Source organism: Schistocerca gregaria, chromosome X (genome assembly GCF_023897955.1).
Source record: "Schistocerca gregaria isolate iqSchGreg1 chromosome X, iqSchGreg1.2, whole genome shotgun sequence".
Lineage (NCBI taxonomy): Eukaryota > Metazoa > Arthropoda > Insecta > Orthoptera > Acrididae > Schistocerca > Schistocerca gregaria.
The window spans coordinates 50,418,244-50,443,163 of NC_064931.1; the positions used below are offsets into that span (position 1 = coordinate 50,418,244).

At 41.8% G+C, this 24,920-nt stretch overlaps 1 protein-coding gene and 1 pseudogene across 1 annotated transcript in view; one reads left to right on the plus strand and one right to left on the minus strand.

Moving 5' to 3' along the window:
• LOC126298990 (mucin-3A-like) overlaps nt 1-24,920 on the plus strand; it is a 258,596-nt gene that overhangs the window by 149,490 nt on the left and 84,186 nt on the right. The window contains exon 2 of the mRNA XM_049990613.1: nt 14,322-14,382. Within this exon, the coding sequence (XP_049846570.1) occupies nt 14,349-14,382 (34 nt within the window). The 5' untranslated portion in view covers nt 14,322-14,348. The remainder of the gene's footprint in view (nt 1-14,321; nt 14,383-24,920) is intronic.
• Nucleotides 22,725-22,842, minus strand: LOC126299916 (5S ribosomal RNA; annotated as a pseudogene).

Below are 24,920 nucleotides of genomic sequence, written 5' to 3' on the forward strand. Positions count from 1 at the left end.
CATTACCAGCCGCGACCAGAAGTCATACTCGACAGCTCTCCCCACCGTGACGCCTGTAATAACACCTCTGTTCCTCTCCAAAACGTTGCAAGAATGTGACTTCTCCTCATGCCGCCGCTGTACTCGCCGGCGGTAGTACAGAACCGCGATTAGTCACTTAAAAAATGCGACATCACTCATTAGCAGTCCGTGCTCCTCGATTACAGACTCAGTCGTTTGTGTTGTGCTGTTAAAGGCAGCCTACGATGGGAACGTAATTTCCTAGGCAGACTGCTGCTATTCTCTGACTACCACTGCTGGATGACACAGAATGTTACAGTGACTCCATTACGTATTATCGGACGGCAGGCGCAGAAGTGAAGAGTTACCATTAGCCTGATGCACCAAAACCTTGACGACGAGTCTGCCCGCCCTGACGTTCCCATGCACTTCAACATAAGGCCGCTGTCACATCCAGATGCTGCACCCATCTGGGTATTACACGGCTCGATCAGGCGGCCGATCGAAGGCCCACAACTAGCCCCTTTTAAACTCTGTAAGGTACTGATAACGCTGTCTCACACGTGTACACGGCATCTCCTGTCCTTCACAGTAATCACCCCTCTTTCCGACGCTGTTCACGCCTCTTGTGTCCGTACTAGGTATGGTAACGACATTATACACGATCAACACTAATACATTCTGCTGGCCGTTCCGCCTGTCACAGACAAATGCAGCTCTGATCATTTATAATCCCGCCAGCGATGTGTAAATGTACCGAGTTACATTGACACCCAACCTCGTATTCTGGTTGCTACACATTTTCTATCGGTCAGTGTATTTGCCAGTGATTCTTTTACAGTTCTCAAAGTAAAAAGAAATAAATGTCGTTTGACTTGGGCCTCCCGTCGGGTAGACCTTTCGCCGGGTGCAAGTCTTTCGATTTGACGCCGCTTCGGCGACTTGCGCGTCGATGGGGATGAGATTATGATGATTAGGACAACACAACACCCAGTCCCTGAGCGGAGAAAATCTCCGACCCAATCGGGAATCGAACCCGGACCCTTAGGATTGACGTTCTGTCGCGCTGACCACTCAGCAACCTGGGGCGAACCGTTCTCAAAGTAATCAATAGGAATAATGCGTTTAGTACTCGTGATACATAGTAACAAATAAACTAAACTAAACTCCGTCCCAAGGCTCAACGGTATCGGCCGGCCGCCGTGTCATTCTCAGCTCACAGGCGTCACTGGATGCGGATATGGAGGCGCATGTGGTCAGCACACCGCTCTCGCAGCCGTTGTCAGTTTGCGTGACCGGAGGCGCTACCTCTCAATCAAGTAGCTGCTCAATTTGCCTCACAAGGGCTGAGTGCCCTCCGCTTGCCAACAACGCTCGACAGACCGTATGGGCACTCATCCAAGTTCTAGTCCAGCCAAAAGTGCTTAGCTTCGGTGATCTGACGGGAACAGGTGTTACCACTGCGGCAAGATTGTTGGCATGGTAACAAACACACCCTACAAAATCAGTGTACGAAATGAGCTGGATTCCTTTTAAAAGGGTCGTCAGTACTTACACTTTTTGGAGAAAAAATTACAGTGTTAAGTCAGTACACAGAATATGCCTTGTCAGAGCAACCTTTCAAGTCATAGGGTTTGGCATAGGGTTTATTGTAGATTCAACTTTACTTCGTAGTTGTATGTTGAGTCTGAAGATAGCAAGAGCCAAACAATGTTACATGAAATGGAATGGTTTAAAAAATTCTTAAGCGATCTAGATGGCACTATTTAAAGCGGTGATTGAAACTGCAGACTCAGACCAGCAATTTACTTCCACTATTATTGACATAAGCCTTGCTTCTTCAGTTCATAAAACAACTCGGAGCTTAGGTCACAGACGCTCAGTTTGGTAACTGGGTGCCGGGCCAATTATTACCTGCACGGCGGTCAGTAGTGAAGGTTTCTGCAATTTCGACGAACATGTGAACTTTTCAGACAGTGATGCTTTGCGTTTGTTATTGGCGATGTACCGTTCGGTCCTGGTGCGGCATTCACTGTAGGTCACAGCGGCTGTGTTAGCGTCCTTCACACACTTGTCGTTCATATTTGCTCAGTGTGCAACTAAGTGTTCACTCTGCAGGCAGCTATGACTGAGTGCCTTCTAGGAGAGGCCCGTCGCAGCTCACGTCATCATAAACAATGGTTAACGTCCTCCTCTCTCTTGACATTTTGCTGCAGGCAAGTCTTGAGACTGTCTTCCTCCAGCGATAAGGGCAGCTTTGCACGATCTTGGAAGAAAAGGTCACACAAAAATATCGTTTTTATATTCACTAAAATTACTATAAATTTAAGAAATGAAATGCAAAGAAAGTAAGCAACTTTTCTGTGACGTGGTTTCTGGGTTAATACTTGGGACTCAGTTACAATTGTCTGCCAGGAATGTCTGATGCTCCAGAAGACATCATTAAAGGCCGTGCAGACACATGTTTAAATAAATCCACCTCCTTTAACTGCTTCTAAAAGCTAGATAACTGAACTCTCTGTCTACATTCATAGTCACCTCGCCGTGACATCATCGGAACGCTGTCAAAATTCGCCAGGTAGAGCCACAGTGCATTCTAGAGCTTATTTCTTTACGTGACATTGAGGTCAAACTTCACATAATTTGAATCTTGATCCATTTCTATTCAGAGATGTTTCATGTTAATCAATTTCTATGGCCTATGTGCACATTATTGCGTATTTTTTCTAGATTTAATGATTAATGAGGAAGACTCGTTTTAGAGGTCATAGGAAAATCTGAAATGAATCACGGAACGTGCTTCATTCTCCATTTCGACTCTACTAAACGATCTTTAACTTCACCGAAGGCGTTGACCGCACTAGCAGTTCTACGGATACTGATAAATATTTCGGCTGTTCTTGTTATAGTCAACAGCTCAAAGTATTCTGTTTTCGAAGTAATTAAGGCTAAAGAATTATTCCTCCTATGTGGATAGGTACAGACGATGTACCTTGCAACAGTATACTAAACAGCACGTGGAAAACTGGTGCTGAAACCATGACCTAAACGCCAGAACCCATATGTCACACATAAATTGAGCATCACGTGTGATAACTCATTTCAACGTCCCATCAACAGCGAAGAAACGAAGCCCTAGAGTTGCTGGACTTTAATGAGGGAGAAAATAAGACGTAGTACTTTAGCAGGTTGTGTGAAATAATTTAGAGAAGCTATGGAAAACCTAAAACATCAAAATTTAATGGAGACTTGCAACTCCATCTTTCCCAATAGGAATCAAACCTGTGATATGGTTCAGGAATACATCTCTTTACTAAAAAGAAAAGAAAAAAATAGGTAAAGTAAATAGTAGATTCTAGTATGTAGATTCTATCTAAGCAACAGTACAAAATGTTAAAAGAGGTATACCTCTTGTTAAGTTTCTAAGCTTGAAGACGTTCCGGATGCAGGCCCACAGCCGAAATATGTTCTGTGCCACGATCAGACGTACCACCAAAACTTCTTCAGTCCCTTCTCGAGCAAAACTCATCCTCGTTCCTCTACACAGTTTCGTCTGAAGTGCAACTTTTCATCATGTCACACATGGCGGAGAATTAAGCTAATGGTCTGATTCCTCGTAACTATCCACCACTGACACCATTTTATCCATGTTGGAGGCCGTCACGCTTTATCTAGCTAATTTCCTCCACTAGATTTCTTTTTGAAATTTTCTGTGCAGTGTTTTTTATTTATTGTTGTGCTACGGCGTCGGTTCTCCAAGTGCACTCCCCTAAGCATGTCACATGGGGCAGCAGGCGTCTTCGGTGACCTCTATACCGGAGGTAGTTCGGTGCAGATCAGCATATGTAAAGCACACAACAAGATAATGGTAGTGTAATAAACACCAACATTACAGTTTCCTTTTAACGTGTAACTTTATGCAAGCCAATTTAAATCTTTTTGTTTTCTGAAGCAATGTTTGTTATCAGTGACCGTCACCATGAGCGTTCGGGAGGAGCAAGTTTCATATTCCCCTCCAGATATTCTGATTTAAGTTTCCATGCTTTCCTCAATTATGTATGGTCAATGTCGGAATAGTTTTTTCAATAAGTCGACGGCGGATTCTTTCCCCTACCCTTCTCTAACAGCACTATATCTTCCACCAATATATCCTGGGCTTTAAACTTCTGTCATTTTTTCCCCTAATTCCGGTCACTATACAGCTTTTCACTCTCTTAATTTTCTCACTTCTCTCTGTTTCACTTTCTCAGTTATCCGAATTAATCGCCTTACAGTGAGGAAGGCGACTGCGACAATTGTGAAATAAAATAACAGCTTATATGGCGTTGAGATTTATAATTACTTAAAAATTATACTTTATCTTGTGAGCTGGTCCAGGATGCGACGTGTTGGCGCAAACTTTCACTTTTGTAGTCACGTTTAAGAATAGCTTTACTGACTCATTGATTTTCCTTCTCATTAACGATAGGTAGGATGAATTACTCACGAGAGCTGTGACAGGACTTGACCTGGCGATTAATTTGCTTGTCAATTATGATGAACTTGAGGGACAAGTTTCTAAAGTGCTTCAGAGTATGTTTAGATCTTCTATACATGTACTGTATCCAACAGCACAAGCTGCTTCTCTTAGTTTTACCATCTTTATTCAGCAGTTGGCGTCAGTAGAGGTTGCAATGGAAGTAATAAGTGCGACGAGTGTTTCCAGATTTTTTTTGCGTAGTCTGATAGTGGAAGAGTGTTGCAGTACTTTCAGAGGACTGTCTACATCACTCTGTCATACAGAGAGTCTCAGAAGAATAACGCCACCCTCGAAGACGCTGCCTTCATCATATGGCTCAACAGAAAGTTATCGCATTATGGAAAGTGTTGAAGGAAAACAGGTGTGCGACGTGCCGCAACATTGAGGGACCCTCGTGTACGTACTTTACATCGCTGTACAATATCACATACGTGTAAGGAAGCTTTGTTAGTGGAGAAAAGGACTCCTGGCGTGCAACAGTATGAGGTTTGCGCATTAGGAGTTTAATATACTGTTGCTGAAATGCCCTTGAGCGTACAGATTCCATAACTTGTGGAAGTCAGCAGACTGAGATCTGCTTTTAACTGCTCAAGCACAGCTGTACCTTCACCTCTGTGCCCTGCCTCGCAACGGATACAACCAAAACTGATACCATGGGCAATGCCATCAAAAGGATCTAATAAAAAACGCCGTGTGCCCAGTTCGAATATACACCATAAACATTTCGTAAAAACATAGGGACAAAATTACAACAACTGTTTGATATTAATACACTTAGGTGAGAAAAGTCATGGGCTACTTACAAATACCGTGTCGGACCTTCTTTTGCCCAGAATAGCGCAGCAATTCGACGAGGCAGGAACTCAATAGTTCGCTGGAAGCCCCTTGCAGTAATATTGAGCCATGCTGTCTCTATAGCCGTACATAATCGCAAAAGACTTTCCGGTGGAGAATTTTGTGCACGGGCTGACTCCTCTATTATGTCCCATAAATGTTCGATGGGATTTATGTCGAGCGATCTGGATCGCCAAATCATTCGCTCGAACTATCCAGAATGTTCTTCAAACCAGTTGCGAACTATTGTAGCCCGGTGACATGACTTCGTTGTTTGGGAATATGAAGTTCACAAATGGCCGAACATATCCATTCCCTGTCAGTGATCGGTTCTGTTGGACCAAAGGGCCCAGTCCATTACATGTAAACACAGCTCACACGATTTTGGAGCCACGTTCAGCTTTCAAAGTGCCTTGTCGACAACACGAGTCCATGGCTTCGTAGGGTCTGCGTCACATTCGAATCAATCCATCAGCTCTTACCAAGTGAAATAGGAACTCATCTGATCAGACCACGGTTTTCCAGTCGTCTAGGGTGGAAAAGACATGGTCACGAGTCCAGGAGAGGCGTTACAGGCGATATCGTGCTGTTAGCAAAGGCAACCGCGTATTTTGTCTGCTGCCTTAGCCCATTAACGCCAGATTTCGCCACACTGTTCTTACGGATACGTTCGTCGTACGTCCCACACTGATTTCTGCGGTTATTTCACGCATTGTTGCTTGTCTGTTAGCAGTGACAACTCTACAAAAACGCCGCTGTTCTCGGTAGTAAAGTGAAGGCTCTCGGCCACTGCGTTGTCCGCGGTCGAAGGTAATTCCTGAAATTTGGTATTCTCGGCAGATTCTTGACACTGTGGGAGTATTGAATTTCCTAAAGATTTCCGAAATGGAATGCCTCATGCGTCTATCTCCGAGTACCATTCCGTGTACAAAGTCTGTTAATTCCTGTCGTGTGCCCATAAGCACGTCGGAAACCTTTTCACGTGAATCACCTGAGTACAAATGACAGCTGCGCTAAAGCACTGCCCTTTTATACCTTGTGAACGCGATACTACCACCTTCTGTATGTGTGCATATCGCCATCCCATAACTTATTTCATTTGTAATTTAATTATCAGTCTGTTTAATACAATAGTCTCAAAGGGTAGTATAATGCTAACAGAATAGATAAATCACAATTTTATAGCATGTAACAGCGGTCTGTGGTAGCTAAAGTAACACATACTGCATGGAATCCACTTCCTTTTCGATGCTGTTTCCGATGCTGCCGTAGCCATCGAATTCGCTCAGAACTACGCTTTTTAGAATTTTAGGATTCCTTTTCACGCGAACTTTCCTCTGACTTGCGTTTTCTGTAATTCCGAGGATATTTACGTGTCATAGGAGACGACAAACTTCAGTATTTTGTAATTTTCAATTTAATACCGATTTTCATTTTAATTCCAGCGAATATTTTTATTATTTTACTTCGGGTGCAAGCTCGTCACAGTGACATCCCAATCAGTGTCCTACCTAAACATGTTTCCACGCTACACAAATCTACAAATTTATACAAAACTAATTCGTAACAATCACGCGAATGGGCCTACACTGGTACGATGATGTCACAGGCAAACAAATATTGCACGACAAGCAAGTACAGACATGGTCTATCCGTTGTGGGTTCAACCACTGTTCGGTCTCGCGGTTCTAGGCGCGCAGTCCGGAACCGTGCAGCTGCTACGGTCGCAGGTTCGAATCCTGCCTCGGGCATTGATGTGTGTGATGTCCTTAGGTTAGTTAGGTTTACGTAGTTCTAAGTTCTAGGGGACTGATGACCACAGCAGTTGAGTCCCATAGTGCTCAGAGCCATTTGAACCATCAACCACTGTTTACACATAATTAGTCTTGTAGTAATTAGCGATTCAAATATGACAGTATTTTGTCACGCAAGAAAGTTCGCCGACGAACGAATAGACCCTTCTACACCAAAAACATCACGGTATATGCCGGGTTCCTAACCAATAGTAAACAAAGTTTTTAATTGCAATTATCACACCTCACCGACAATACATTTTAAATTAAATTATCGAAAGCACGTTTCACACGCTGGTGTGTCATACTTAAGGACGAAGGCAAGTTTAGCACGATTTGTCGCTGCTAAATAACGTAGCTCGATTAGACTTGGACCATACATGTAAAGCACTGCTACAGTACAATACAGAAAGTAACTGAAGGAAATATGCAATGAAATGACTCTTTTATTCAAAGCCAACACTCATACTGAGGTCACTGTGATTCACGGTGGTCCCCTGGACACTACAAAAGCCGGGCCACGGTTTTTAATAGGGTGTGTGATCATCATGGTGGACAAAACATGCTGTGCTACGTGCTTCCACTATGAGCACAAGGTTGGTGAAGAGTTCTTGTGAAAAGGCGTCCTCCACCAGGGTGCTTGACAGCTTCTGGGCGGTCCAGATCGGACACTATCTCTCATCATAATGAAGTCAGGGCAGAATGCACCCTTGAAAAGATGCACATGGGGAAGGAACACAGTGTCAGTGTAAGTACGCCCAGGCAACCTTATTCCTACCCCACTTTCGACAGTGCTGGACCCAGCCATATACGGCGAGAGATGCGGACACGTCATGCACCAAGGAACATTGCCGAATATGATCCTTTTGGTGGCCCGGGTCTTATGGTGTGGGGAGACATAATGCTGCGTGGGTGTACAGACCCGATGATATTATTCTTATGTGTATTCTTTCTATTGTCACTATGATCTTTGACATACTTGTAACTCTTGATTTTTGGGCGCGTAAGCGGTTATTAGTTAGAGAGTCGGACCTACAGAAAGTCAAGTCTTGGACGTCATGTTGGAAACACGCATATTGTAGTTAGCTTATAAAATGTGAGGAAGATGTATGTTTTGTATTGTGAAGTGATGTTTTGTGTGTTACGTGATATTGCAGCAAAAGCAATAAAAAGGAAGTGTAACTTAAATTCGGAGTGCTGATTATTTTTTTACGTCACCATTGTGCTAACTGTCAAAGGTTTAATCTTCAAGTATGGTTTGTGGAACACATCTATAAAACTTTTGAATATAGCAGAATAAAACCTAGGCCTCTTTGCATCCGAGCTTGGAATCATCACCAACTAGATTTTCGACGATTGAGCCATGATTTTACAACGAGACCAGCGTGGGAAACACGAAAAGATGAGTGCCTAGTTTATTCATTATTACATGAAATGACTTTATTAACTGTGCTCTAATGACACCTGCGACATAACAACTTGGTTGTTGCCCGAAAATGCAGTATTTAGCAGCGTGAGCAACACCACAATCATTATCAAAGTTTGACCTTTGTTGTGGTAGGGTTGTTAGAGTTTGGTCCAAGTTTCATCGAACTATTTTATTTTGCAGTAACAAGTTACGCGATAGTTAATTTCGTCCTTAATTTTTCCCAACATTCTATATCACAAAATTGTTTGCACTAAAACGGACACGTCACGAATTCTTCCTGGATAGGGGAAAACCGACGCCAGTGGAGCAAGGTAAGTAACACACAACATCTGACCAATGTTGCGTACCATTATAATCAAACACATCCTACAGTTTCCGAGTGCTGAGGCAGAAGTCTTGTGTATCCATCACTAAAGAGTGACCAGGAAGAACTATATTTTTCGTTTGGTATCGTTGCCAGGCTGGCTTGCCTGACGAATGTTCGCGCTAACCCGTCAGATGTCAGTACCTCCTTCCACACCTACTTTACCACTTAATGTCTTTTTATAATAACTGCGACTCTGAAAGAGTAATAATTCCAGATAACTCGGTGGGAGATCCACTTTCCTTGCCGTTAAGTCTCGAATTTTGGAAGCAGTTTTTGCATTAAACAGGACATACACAATTTAAATGATGAGCTGCGATTCGTTGGGTCAGTTTTTGGCGGACTCCACTATATCATAGGCGCGCAAGGCCGGGTGGACTGTTGACTCCCATCTCAGGGGGATCAAGCTACACCCGCTGCCGACCCGTCGGCCACATCCCTAGGGTCGCATTCCACCTGACCACTCAAAAGGGCTGTTACATCTCTTGAAACCCTTGGCCGGCCTGGCTGGCCAACTTTACACTTCTGCATCCATCTGCATGTCATTTCTGAGCATAACCACAGCAACTAACACAAACACTTCCTGTCTCCTTAGCAGTGGCAGCTGTTGTGTAAGAGTTCAAGAGCACGTGAACACCCTGGCGTTTGACACTTACCTTGCGGATTCATTGTTATTTTTCTTTGAACCCTGTTAAATGTAATGTACATGCGGTAATCTGGAATACACGGCGCCAAATCTACGGCGCTATATTACAATGCTACAACTCTAGACTCTGTGAAACGTGGCATCAGGGCCACGAGCACACCTTCAGTTGTGCACGTTTTAAGGCGCTTTTCCGCATGTGCAACTGGCATGAAGCAATTGTCTTACGGGCCAAATACATAATTGTGGATTTGATAAACAGATAAACAACGTGCAAAGTTAACGGCGTGCACATCTACCCCTTACGACTCAACTATAAGTTTATGTCAATGTCACCAGGTGGCTGCACACCTCTAGACTGTAGCCACTGCTCGGACATGCCAATTCACTCATTATACAGGGTGGTCCATTGATCGTGACCGGGCCAAATATCTCACGAAATAAGCGTCAAACGAAAAAACTACAAAGAACGAAACTTGTCTAGATTGAAGGGGCAAACCAGATGGCGCTATCGTTGACCGGCTAGATGGCGCTGCCATAGGTCAAACGGATATCAACTGCGTTTTTTAAAATAGGAACCCCCCTTTTTTTATTAAATATTCGTGTAGTACCTAAAGATATATTAATGTTTTAGTTGGACCACTTTTTTCGCTTTGTGATAGATGGCGCTGTAATAGTCACAAACGTTTAAGTACGTGGTATCACGTAACATTTCGACAGTGCGTACGGTATTTGCTTCGTGATACATTACTCGTGTTAAAATGGACCGTTTACCAACTGCGGAAAATTGTGATAAAAATGCCCAACGGGCGTGTGCTATGCCTGCTGCTCGGTATCCTGGACGACATCATCCAAGTGTCCGGACCGTTCGCCGGATAGTTACGATATTTAAGGAAACAGGAAGTGTTCAGCCACATGTGAAACGTCAACCACGACCTGCAAGAAATGATGATGCCCAAGTAGGTGTTTTAGCTGCTGTCGCGGCTAATCCGCACATCAGTAAGAGACAAATTGCGCTAGAACCGGGAATCTCAAAAACGTCGGTGTTGAGGATGCTACATCAACATCGATTGCACCCGTACCATATTTCTATGCACCAGTAACTGCATGGCGACGACTTTGAACGTCGTGTACAGTTCTGCCGCTGGGCACAAGAGAAATTACGGGACGATGACAGATTTTTTGCACGTGTTCTATTTAGCGACGAAGCGTCATTCACCAACAGCTGCCGCGCAGGATTAGAAGAGCGGTCTAGAGCGCTGCAGTCGTGGACTGTGCGGATGGTCCTGGAGGAGGTTCGAGTCCTCCCTCGGACATGGGTGTGTGTGTTTGTCCTTAGGATAATTTAGGTTAAGTAGTGTGTAAGCTTAGGGACTGATGACCTTAGTAGTTAAGTCCCATAAGATTTCACACACATCACCAACAGCGGTAACGTAAACCCGCATAATATGCACTATTGGGCAACGGAAAATCCACGATGGCTGCGACAGGTGGAACATCAGCGACCTTGGCGGGTTAATGTATGGTGTGGCGTTATGAGAGGAAGGATAATTGGCCCCCATTTTATCGATGGCAATCTAAATGGTGCAATGTATGCTGATTTCTTACGTAATGTTCTACCGGTGTTATTACAAGATGTTTCACTGCATGACAGAATGACGATGTACTTCGAACATGATGGATGTCCGGCACATAGCTCGCCTGTGGTCGAAGCGGTATTGAATAGCATATTTCATGACAGGTGAATTGGTCGTCGAAGTACCATACCATGGCCCGCACGTTCAGCGGATCTGACGTCCCCGGATTTCTTTCTGTGTGGAAGGTTGAAGGATATTTGCTATCGTGATCCACCGACAACGCCTAACAACATGCGTCAGCGCATTGTCAATGAATGTGCGAACATTACGGAAGGCGAACTACTCGCTGTTGAGAGGAATGTCGTTACACGTATTGCCAAATGCATTGAGGTTGACGGACATCATTTTGAGCATTTATTGCATTAATGTGATAATTACAGGTAACCACGCTGTAACAGCATGCGCTCTCAGAAATAAAATGTTCAAACGTATCTACATTTTGTATTTTAATTTAAAAAACCTACCTGTTACCAACTGTTCGTCTAAAATTGTGAGCCATATTTTTGAGACTATTACAGCGCCATCTATCACAAAGCGAAAGAAGTGGTCCAACTGAAACATTGACATTTCTTTACGTACTACACGAATGTGTAATAAAAATGGGGGTTCATATTTAAAAATGCAGTTGATATCCGTTTGACCTATGGCAGCGCCATCCAGCGGGCCAACCATAGCGCCATCTGGTTTCCCCCTTCAAGCTAGACAAGTTTCGTTCTTTGTAGTTTTTTCTTTTGACACTTATTTCGTGAGGCATTTGGCCTGGTCACTGTCAATGAACCGAGCGAGGTGGCGCAGTGGTTAGGACACTGGACTCGCATTCGGGAGGACGACGGTTCAATCCCGTCTCCGGCCATCCTGATTTAGGTTTTCCGTGATTTCCCTAAATCGTTTCAGGCAAATGCCGGGATGGTTCCTTAGAAAGGGCACGGCCGATTTCCTTCCCAATCCTGCAGCTCCACACACACACACACACACACACACACACACACACACACACACATATATATATATATATATATATATATATATATATATATATATATATATATATATATATATATATTAACGAAAAGCTGTCTCGCTGTGGGGTTGAAGACGGTGTGCTTTTGGCCCTTGTAGTTCTCATCGTCTCATTTCTATTCTGGTCAAGGGACCATGTTGGTAGACAGTACTACATGAACTTAATTATTTTCACAAACGGCGTTTTTTGTATGAAGTTAGTTGTTTACGTTTCGTGTGCAGTGTCAACATGAACTCTGTTGAGTCTGTTTGTGCTAACATAAAAGAAAGTTACCAGGAAAAGTTAGGAACTAAGGGCCATGCCGCACTGGGATGCGACGGCATCTGTGCTGGCAGTGCGACTGGCGGCTGCCAGCAGGGACGCCACTCCTTCAGTCTGCTAGTAGCTGTGCTTTGTGTGCGTCGTCGACAGAGAAAGAGAATGCACAATTGTGCGATTTATCATATACCAAAAATTTATAGGACTTCTTTTAGTACCCATGTGGATGACCTTGTTTTGCTTTGCATAATTTTATACGTGCAAGAGATGGATTCGTCTATGAAGACTCACTCGAAGTAATTGGTTTTGAGAACAATGAATGTGCAGGCCATTCAGGCAGAAGCGGTCGATCTGCACTTGCAGTGAGAGACTAATTTTCAGAGTATTTTGTTAATAGTGATCCCCTCGAGTGCCAAAGTACTTACGTTCAGTAAACTTTAGTAATGAAAAATAAAATGTTTTTGAAGCACTTACCGAGTTCTTTCTTCACTTCCTAAGACGATTCTTTTCCTCCGAAAATATCAACAACTTGTTCCCAACACGTTTTTTTCAGCTCGCGGTTCCAATAATGCACGGATGATGTGTCCAAAATTGCTGGTCTCTCCTGAATTTCACATATAGAAGCTTCCGTATTGAAACTATCCACGGGGACACACGTGCAAAACTGCAACAAAAGTGAGCACAGGTGAGCGGCAGGTAGCGCGTGGCAGGTCTGCTGTGTTTCAGCAGAGGCTTGGAGCGGCGGGTCTGCTGCCAGCGTCATTGAGCCCAATGTATTGTGTCCGGCTCTAAGGCCTCCCAGACCAGATACGTAGACAGAGAAAGTGACGAAATCAAATAAGCGTGATTCTAAGCGAACATTTAACAAACGATTGTACAATTAGCTTAATTGTTGTGTGGGTGAAACGCAAGAATGTCTGATTTTTAGCCCAGAAGTTAATTCGTTAACTAATACGTGCGTTACAGATCTTGTACATTTGTCTGAAAAAATAAAATAGCTCGAAAACTCCCACTTACACAAAAATGCGACACGAAGAATAGCGAAAGCTTATGGATTGTTTCGCTCTTGCCCTAAACTGTACGTAATTATGTACAAAAGAACAAAATTCCACAAAAAGCAAGTCTTCTTATTTTTCAGGCAATTTGTGTATGGTATTATTATTATTATTGTTGGCAATCACTGTAGTAGGTTGATAAGCATAACTGTTATAGACCAGATGCTATTAATTTCACACTGTCATATTTATCTGAATATAAAAATTTGTGACAGCCCAGAATGTATACTCACAAGCCGCCATTACACCTTAGATATGAGCATCGTTCCGTTTCAAAAGGAAACCTTTTAGTAATTCGAAAGTGGGACGTGTCTCTAGGTGACAGCTCCTGACTTAATTATTGCAAAGTTCAGAATCGCTGCAAATCAAGAAATGAGCATTTGAAAATGAGAGTGCACACAAAAGAATGTTTTATGTAAAAAAAAAAGAAGCTTTCTTCAGCTTACGTGGAATACTGAATCTTGGAGGAATCTAAAATAAATAACTAAAGGGGAGGATACGATGATCACCCTCTATTTGATGCTTTTATTCTGCCACACACAAAATGCAACACAATAAAGCCCCGAAGATCCTGCAAGTGTCGAACGAGAGGGATTTTTATTTAAATGTGGCTTGACGACAGAAAAGGGAAAGTCTCTTGTGATCTGTCTGACACTGTTCTCCACGATACCATAATCGCGTGCCTTTGTCACAGATATACGTCAATTAGCTTTTATTCTACTGCTTTCCTGCCAGATTGTAACAAGTCAATCGTTTTTCTTGTTTCAGTGAGAAAGGACTTTGGTGGCAGCCACGATGGGAAGACACAGTCTTCTCCTACTCACATTAGGTAAGTAGCCGACAAATGGCATAAATTCTGCAAAAGTAGTTTAAGACAGCGTGTTTATAAACCACAATGTACGTGTCATCAGGGTGGATAAGCTGGCGGAAAAGATCTAAATACATACTTGAAGGCAGTGAAGAAAAAATGACGAGATTTTTTGCAGTTTGATACTTTGACTTTTTTGGGAAAATATTATTAAAATTGCAGCAATCGGTAATTTTCCTGATCCTCTTTACTGGCGTAAGTGTTTTTACTTATGTGCCACAAGGAGATATTATTTTATTGGTTTCAGTTTTGAGGGAGGTCTTCAATAAAAATTGTTTGCTAAAAAATTGCGGAAAAGTATCAGAATACCAAAACTTTTTAAATACAGAGACTGACCAAAAAAAAAAAAAAGGGAAGCATCCAGAAGACGTGGTCGGATGTCAATGTTACTTCGTTCACGTACACAACATTGGCGGGTTTGCAAATGACTAGAGTTGCTATTCTCGGTGACAGGTACATCACTACAACTGCTCTTGGTGTTTAATGTTGTTATCAAGCCTGGTAGGGTGACATAAACAACGTAATACGTTGAGCGATTACTGTGAAGGGCTGCGTACTCGCCCTGACACAACGTTGCCAGTAGAAAGCATGGGTCACATTTCAGTGGTGTCGGTGGAGTCTATCACCAGGACGGGTTTCACTAGACATGGCCTGCACCTCAACAGGTATGGGAAGGGGAGGTTGGCAAAGCTTATAGGTGACTGCATAGGTGGGGTTGGTGGGAAAATTCCTGCAGTAGTGGGTGTTAGAGCTGCACCTTTTTTAAAATTGAAGTTAGCTGATAGGTATTCCTGCTTAAGGGAAGTCTCTCTAACAAAGAAACCACTTTTGACAAAGCTTAGATATCCGAGTAATGAGGGAATTAATATATTTCCTCACAATATACAAGGTATTAGAGATAAAGTTAGTGAACTGCTTATAGATGTTGACTATGAAATTATTGGTATACCTGAACACTTCTTAAATAAGGAGATAATTCAGAGGCTTCCTTTACCAGGACACAGGTTGGCTGGCAGTTTTTCGAGGAGCTCTTTGCGGTGTGGGGGAGTAGCCATGTATGTGAAAAACGGCATCCCATATGAGTCAATTGATGTTTCAAAGTAATGCACTGAAAAGGTGTTTGAATGTTGTGGAGGTGTGGTTAAATTTAACGGAGCTAAACTTCTCACTGTTGTTATTTATAGATCCCCAGACGCCGATTTCACAACATTTTTGCTAAAGCTAGAGGAGGTTCTTGGTTCACTTTATAGGGAATACAAAAAGTTAGTTATATGTGGTGACTCCAATATTAATTGTATAAGTGATTGTGGAAGGAAGAGGATGCTGGTAGACCTCCTTAATTCATGTAATCTTATGCAAACCGTATTCTTTCCAACGAGAGTGCAAGGGAACAGTAGAACAACCATAGACAACATTTTTGTTCATTTCTCATTACTAGAAGGGAATTCTGTTAGCAAAAAGGTGAATGACCTTTCAGATCATGATGCACAAATTTTAACACTAAAGGATTTTTGTGCTGCAACACGTGTTAAATATAGTCATCAGCTGCTTAGGAAAGCTCATCCAGTTGCTGTAGAGACCTTTGTAAACCTTATCAAGGAACAAGAGTGGCAAGATGTTTATAGCACTGACACAGTAGACGATAAATATAATGCTTTTCTCAAGACTTTTCTCGTGCTCTTTGAAAGTTGCTTTCCGTTAGAACGTTCAAAACAGGGTACTAGCACAAACAGGCAGCCTGGGTGGCTGAATAGAGGGATAAGAATATCTTGTAGAACAAAGTGGCAGTTATATCAAAACAGTCAAAATCTAACTGCAGCAGCCCATTACAAACAGTATTGTAAGGTGCTCAAAAATGTTATTAGGAAGGCAAAAAGTAAGTGGTATGCAGATAGAATAGCTAAGTCTCAGGATAAAATTAAAACCGTATGGTCAGTCATAAAGGAAGTGGCTGGTCTGCAGAGACAGGTCGAGGATATAGAATCAGTGCGTAGTGGAAATGTCCGTGTTACTGATAAGTCGCATATATGTACAGTATTTAATAATCACTTTCTGAATATAGCAAGTGAACTAAATAGAAACCTAGTCCCAACAGGGAATCATATAGCGCTCTTAGAAAAAAGTGTTCCGAGACTGTTACCTGAAATGCTCCTCCATGATACTGACAAGACGGAGATTGAGTTAATAATTAAATCACTAAAGCCCAAGAACTCTCATGGATATGACGGGGTATCTAGCAGAATACTGAAGTATTGTTCTATGTATGTTAGCCCAGTACTTAGCCATAACTGTAACTTTTCCTTTAGGAGTGGTCGGTTTCCTGAGCGATTGAAGTACTCGGTAGTACTTTATAAAAAGGGAGACATTGATAATGTTGACAATTTTAGACCTATTTCTTTGCCATAGGTGTTTGCTAAAGTTGTCGAGAAGGTTGTATATACAAGTTTACTGGAGCATTTAAATTCACATAACTTGCTGCCAAATGTTCAGTTTGGTTTTAGAGGAGGTTTAACAACTGAAAATGCTATATTCTCTTTTCTCTGTGAGGTTTTGGACGGATTAAATAAAAGGTTGCGAACGCTAGGTGTTTTCTTTGATTTAACGAAGGCTTTTGACTGTGTTGACCACAAAATATTACTGCAGAAGTTGGACCATTATGAAGTAAGGGAAGTAGCTTACAATTGGTTCACCTCTTACTTTAAGAACAGAAAGCAGAAGGTAATTCTCCGTAATATTGAGAGTGGTAGTGATGTTCAGTCCCAATGGGGCACTGTTAAGTAGGGCGTTCCCCAAGGGTCGGTGATGGGGCCACTGCTGTTTCTTACTTGTATAAATGATATGCCTTCTAGTATTACAGGTGATTCAAAAATATTTCTGTTTCCTGATGACACCAGCTTGATAGTGAAGGATCTTGTGTATAATATTGAAACAGTATCAAATAATGTAGTTCATGAAATAATTTCGTGGCTGTGGAAAATAATTTGATGCTAAATCACAGTTTTTACAGTTTCTAACTCACAATTCAACAAGAACCGATATTTTGATCAGACAGAATGGGCATATTATAAGCGAGATGGAACAGTTCAAGTTCGTAGGCGTTCGGATAGATAGTAAGCTATTGTGGAAAGCCCATGTTCAGGATCTTGTTCAGAAACTAAATGCTGCTTTATTTACCATTAGAACAGTATCTGAAATAAGTGACACTTCAATACGAAAAGTAGTCTACTTCGCATATTTTCATACGCTTATGTAGTATGGTATTATTTTTTTGGAGTAATTCTTCTGATTCAAAAATGGTATTTTTGGCTCAAAAACGGGCTGTTCGAGCTAGGTGTGGTGTAAGTTCGAGAACCTCTTCTCGACCCCTATTCAATAGTCTGGGAATTCTGATACTGACCTCACAGTATCTATTTTCTTTAATGTAGTTTGTTGTTAGCAATATTAGCCTATTCCCAAGAGTTAGAAGCTTTCACTCAATACTAGGCAGAAATCCAATTTGGATGTGGAATGCACTTCCTTGAGTCTTGTGCAGAAAGGAGTGCAGTATTCTGCTGCATCCATTTTCAATAAGCTACCACAAGAACTCAAAAATCTTAGCAATAGCCCAAAAATCTTTTAAGTCTAAACTGAAGAGATTCCTCATGGCTCACTCCTTCTATTCTGTCGAGGAGCTCCTGGAAGAGCTAACAAATTAAGCAAATTCCAGTGTTACATTATTGATTTTATTTATTTAAACTTACGACTTGTCACCTGAATATGTTTTTTTTATATTTCATTTTATCTGTTTTTAACATCGTGTTATAATTTCATGTATTGACTCGTTCCATGACCATGGAGACTTCTCCTTAATTTGGTCCCACAGAACAATAAATAAATAAATTAAATAAATAAATAAAAAAGAGGCCTCTTGTAGGCCTCCGTTCAGCCGGCAGGTCGAGTCGTACAACGTACGGATTTATGGGGCATTCTGATGTAATATTGGACTACAAGGGAATGCGAGGGAAGACTTACTCGTCGACCACTACAAGGGAGGATCACCATACTGCGCAACAAGCACATCGTAACCCCTTCCCATCTGCCGCTGCCATCCGAAAAGAAGTACTGGACTCCGTTCACCATTGGTCAGACACTAGCAGCATTGGTACTAGGGAATCACCGTCCCGTGCATAGGCTGTAGTGGCGCCCTGACCAGGAAAATTGGACCACTCATTTATGGCGTCACGGTACTGTACTATTGGTGATGACCATCGTTGGCGTGTAAGGTGCGACATGGGAGAGCTTCCATTCTTCTAATGCTCTGGAGAGGCACAATGATGTAACACCTGCTGTTATGATAGGGGGAGCCATCGAATATGTCTTCAGGTGACAGAGAGTAGTGACTGAGGGGACTCTGACGACACGACGGTAGGCCACGCACATACTGCATCATTATGTGTTACCTCTCGTGCGACAGTATCGTGGAACCACTATTTCAACAGGACTAAGGCTTGTACACACATGGCTCGTGTGTCTATGAATTGTTTGAGCGATTTTGAGGCAACACTGTGGCCAGAAAGATCCCCAAATGTGTCTCCAATACAACATGCGTGGGACCAACTGTGGCGTCATCTGCGTCCCACTGTCAGCATCGAGGAGCTCTTACAACCGTTGTGAGCCAGCTTAGCTTGCCCCAGGATATGATACAACGGGGTTATGACACCCTTCTCGACCGAATCAATGCATGTCTACAGGCCAGCGGGGGTGCAACGTCATACTGATAATTGGATTCATATTGCCAAGTTATTTTTAAGTCTTCACTTTTTTGTCAGGCAGCGCAACTTCGGAACATAAATCTTACTTATCAATCTACCTTTAAAACTGCACCTGTACTTCGTAATCCGTACGACGTGTGGTGGAGAGCACGAGGATAATCTTTCTCTCTTCGTGTTGTAATCGCGCATGTTAAACGACAGGAAAAACTGCCGAAATCCCTTAGTAGGAGAGGCTAGGGTACATTTACGCGTACTTCTTTTCTGAATTTTTAAAAATTTCTTGGTTCGTTTTATTGTACTGAAAATTAACACTATTAAAGTGTAATATGGTTATATATTTCTATCTCAAAATTACATTTATAGTGCAAAACAATTTTGTATAGTCTCAAATCGAGTGTGTAAACGTGCCCCGGGAATGGGACAGATCTACGCACCTTGGGGGCACGTTTGCACATATCGTGGATACGATAATGAGTAAACAAAACACGGTACAAAACGCTTAAAAATGTTTTATTGGCAGTAAACAAAATTACGGGTTCCTTATACCAAATAACGTGGTAGAAAAAAACAATTTTACTAGCAGCAAATACATTTTTGAACTTCCACCTGTTAGCATGATATGGCATTATAGAAGTTTCGATCTTAATTGAAAGTCTATTCATCATCACTAACCGAGTTGCATTTATGTATCCAAAAAATAGTGTGTCCCCTGTGGCACAATCCTCGTGATGCCACCTGTTATATCTAAGGTACTGGACCCATTCTCGATTTCCTTTTGACAGGTTGTATCGTTTCAAACAGTAAATACAAAGGCAATATTCATCCCCTTCATCAGAAGTAGGCCATCCACATTTTCCCTTGTTCTTGAATTTAGAAATTTCTTGCCGTTACCAGTTCTTGCTCTCATAGAATTAACTCTTTCTGCTTCAGATTCATTGGATTCAAATAGCTCTTTTATAACGAAGTCTTCCTTTTCTCCTCATGTGCCTCTTTCTTTCCTTGACTGAATATAAGTTAGAATGGCTGATTTCCTATTTTTCTTCCCCTTATTGGTCTCATGTCTTGTTCGAGTTTTTTTTTTTTTTTTTTTTTTTTTTTTTTTTTTTTTTTTTTTGGAACGGTCTTAAATGCTCAAGGCTTGTCTAATCCACCCGAGATGATGTAGAAACACACAGAGGGTCGTGTTTGGCATCTGGATTACAGTCGCGTGATTATTGGAAGAGGTTGTAGTGTTATCATTCAATGGATTTTTTAGACCTCTAATCGATGTTTGGGCTGGTCTGTAAGTAACATAGAATGGCGTGAAATGCGAATCGTTAAAAACAAATTAATTCAATGCTGAGATTCCTTTCACTCTAAATGCAGCCATTGTGTTTGCTGGAGTTGCTGCCAGAGGCAGGGCTGACGCCTAAATTGAAGGAATGCCATGAATCGTCGTAGGTTATTTGTTAGCAGCTGTCCATGTGTCCCATGCAGTATTAATGTATTTTTCAGAGGAAATTTTGTACAAAGGTCTAGAAGCGACAGTTTGCGGCTGCAGTGGGACAGGAATGACAGAATGATTGCACCACTGGCCTTAAAATACTCTAATACTGCTCCTGACATGTGCGACTCGAAATTATTTAAAATCAGTATGCATGGTTTTGAAGCCAAACACCTCACGTGTGGTAGAAACTGTTTGGCAGATTTTAAAAAAATTAGTTTCAGTCCATCGAGACGGATTGGCTTTGCTATCTCTGTATATCACGGCATCCCTTAGAAAGTTTCCTTAAAGTGAACTCTAAGGAATAAAATAAAAGAGGAAGTAAAAGTTCGGCAGCGCTCACTTAGTGGACCATGGTTACCAGAGCTCCCCTCGCAGTAGACGTCATTTTCCCAGTTTGTTTGAAATTTGTGACGTTGTTAGACTTGCTCACAGTCGTTATTCCCGCTTGGTTGACGTCACAAGTGAGGGCAGGGCCTATTTCAAGCCTTTTGAAAAGGTTGTGATCTTATTCAAAAGTGCTTTCACTTTTTTTTCTGCTGAAATTCGTGGAGCGATTTGAGCTGGAAGTTTGAGGAGACTTAAATAAGAGATTTTTTGTCATTTTAAGAAACCAGTGAACCAGTCAGATCCTGCAATCTCACTGTCAATCCAACGTTGGGGTACTGTACTGTGCAAACGTCGGCGAAAGTCTAAGCAAACCATCTTACTTCGTGGGGTGAGGGACCAAAATATATATCGGAAGCTTTCAGGAGGCATTCAGCTGGCAATTTCTCTTGCTCAGTAGAACTACATACAAAGATAAACCCAAAAATAATTAGCATTTGAATTTTTATTCATTTTATGTACACATGAGAATTTTATTGAAATTTGGTAAGCAAATTATCTTCTGGGGGCTAGCATGATCCTATTACCCACCCCCAACCAATATAACAGGGCCTACCCTCAATTGCTCCCACTGCATTCACCTCCATACTTAATCGTTAAATATGGTTCTCCCTTACCTGTTGATTTTTCTATCCATACAGAGGCAGCTTTTGAACTGCTGCTGCCTCTTTATCTGCTATTACTTTTTGTGCTTGTGCCGTGTCTTGGTCTGGCGCTTCCTCTATGACGATTGGATCTTCCAATGGTGGTACATTATCTTGTGCAGGTGTCATTACGAGCTACCTCATCGTACGGTGCAGCATCAATAGTCCGTTAGACCAGAAATTTTTAGTTATGTTCCAGAGAATACAGAAAGGACTTTGTAAAACGAATACTTTGCTTACGACTAAAGGTCTCCTATGTATTACAAATTCTTGGAATTTTAAATTAGTTTTTCTTTTCCCTACATTTTCCAACTCGATGTTACTTTTCAACTCTTCTTCATTCAGGCTTGTCAATTTCTTACAGTAATTGCCTATCGCTTTGTCATTCAAGCCTATGTCTTTCGCAGCCCTCCTTATCGAACTTTGTCCTCACTTGAGTAAAAGGACGGCAGATGTCAGTATTTTCGAATCAAGCTTGCATCTGTTAGATCTTGGGTTGTAGTTTATCACCACCTAATAACGCAAGAAACTCATGAGATTCAGAGAAATTTATAACGTCAGATTACAAATAATTACACTACACCAAAGAAAAAATATCTGTGAAATATATTAAAGACAAGTTGGTTACATAGTCAAACATATGCAGGAGCACATTTACGCAACGCAAAATAGTGCACAGATGCGGCGCAACTAAATTGATTAAACATGCCCCATCATCTTGTTTGAAATAGTTTCAGAAGTGCGGTAATAACTTTCTGGTTTTGAGATTATAGAAATGTACCTTGTAAAGTAGAATCATCTCCTGTAAACGGACATGTATTTAGCAGGCAGCAAGAGCACTCCCTCTTCAGGCTACAAGTGGCCGATCGGGACCATCTGACCGCCGTGTCATCCTCAGATTAGGGTGCGGATAGGAGGGGTGTGGGGTCAGCACACCGCTCTCCCGGTCGTTATGATGCTTTTCTTTGACCGGAGCCGCTACTATTCGGTCGAGTAGCTCCTCAATTGGCATCACGAGGTTGAGTGCACCCCGAAAAACGGCAACAGCGCATGACGGCCCAGATGGTCACCCATCCAAGTGCCGGCCACACCCGACAGCGCTTAACTTCGGTGATCTGACGGGAACCGGTGTATCCACTGCGGCGAGGCCCTTGCCTATGCTTACCTATTCTCAAATCTAGAGGGTAACGTCCCTACGTGCTTCGACATATGATTAACAAAATTTATTCACCTTGCACAAAAACATAAATAACGTGTTCTTCGCTCAAAGACGTTCACTCAACTGGTGACGTGAAGTTTGTGGGGGACCTCACTAGATGATAACGCTAATCTTCCATTGTCGGTAGCGCTCTAGCAACAATGATTCCCGAGAAAAGTGCTTAGCTTAGACGTGCCCCGTGCGTAAACGTGCCCTGGTCCTCCCTACACACAAAATTTTTTAAATTTTGCTTCGGAGACTTTAGGTGAGATGTAAGTTGAATGAAGTAATATGCTAATGTGATTCGTACTAGAATGTGTACACTCTACATTTTTAGAGCTAGGCCCTCTTCATTGTTTAAATTCTTTCTGATGCGTCCCTCATAAGAGTTTGTAGAGAATTTCCATGGTGAAGTGTGCAGCTCTTCGCTTGTTTGATTCTCATCCCTTTCTTCTTCTATCATCGTCTTTATCACTTTCCAAGGACATGTAAACTTAATGTTTTCTTTTTCTTGTCGTCCGATATCTCTTCGTACTTTCACTATTTTTTGCTTTCATTCTCCTGATTATTTCTTGCCAGTCTTCTACTAAAGCTTCTCCATGAGTCCGTGCTTGGTTATTAATCTTGGAAAGGATAGACGATTTGTTATATCTTTTTGTATGATGTTCATGCCTTCTGAATGCCGGCCGCGGTGGTCTAGCGGTTCTAGGCGCTCAGTCCGAAACCGCGCGACTGCTACGGTTGCAGGTTCGAATCCTGCCTCGGGCATGGATGTGTGTGATGTCCTTAGGTTAGTTAGGTTTAAGTAGTTCTAAGCTCTAGGGGACTGACGACCACAGATGTTAAGTCCCATAGTGCTCAGAGCCATTGGAACCTTCTGAATCGTGCCTAGTTTCCCCTAACCAGCCGATTTGCGTTAATAATATCGAGTAGTCTTTTGATGTCCATTCAGCAAATAGTCTCTGATTGAGAGAATGCTTCCGGGGAAAGACATTTCTTGTCTTGTGATAATTCCGCTTTGTGCGGCATTAGTTTTTTGGTGAAATATTTGAGCGTAGCGAAAACAAGACTTCCTAGAAATTACAAGATGAATTATTTCCCGAATCTGCATAGCCAAACTAAGAGTGGGAAACGGGCAAATGGGGATATCAAATTGATCATAGTGATGTTTAGTTTTGCAAAGAAAGATATAACGGCTTGAAAAAATCAGAGAAATCAATGAAACTTAATTAACGATTTGAGGGAAAATTACACAACGGATTTTTGTCCGAATTTTCATAGCCAAAAGGAAAATCGGAAATGAACTAATGGAGTATCAAATTGACCAGCGTCAGGTACAGTTTTGCAGAATGAAGTTTTACCTGCTTGGAAGAAATCACTGAAATAGGAAAATAAAGTTAGTGATCTGAGGGAATATTTTTGTCCGGTGTTTCATAGCCAAACGAAGAGTAGGAAATGAAAAAATGGGATATCGTAGTGACCAGGGTGAGATAGTAATCGGGAAAAAACTTGATTATTGATTTTGAAATATTTCACGAACAGCTATATGGATAAAGTACCAAAAAGTTCATTTCTTCGAGGTCTAGTTATTTTGCGCGCAAAAAGTGAGATTGGCGTAGAAGTTGTGGAATTACCGTTCGTATTATACGTGTATGTCAAGCTTTCTGAAGAAGACTTAAAAATAAAAATAAATTGAAGAAACGGTCAAATATTTTGTGAAATGATTTGTCTAAAAATACGAAAATTAAAGACAGATTTGACGCACCTCATTTGCTGTACGTGGTTTCAAGCATCATTCAGAGGTAAGTCAAATATTTATCTCATTTATTTTGTTTCTTACTTTTTCTCAAATCATTTCACAAAACATTGTTTCAAATATTTTTGTTAAAGTGGTTCCACGTTGTTCTACTAAATTTCGGGAGAACTGTCAGATGTCTGTAACTTGCTGGTACGATATTTTGGTGCAGAGTCTTTTTGTGATCTTCAGGTGAATACTGATTGAGGCACATGCGTGGTATCCTGATTGGCACTGCGCA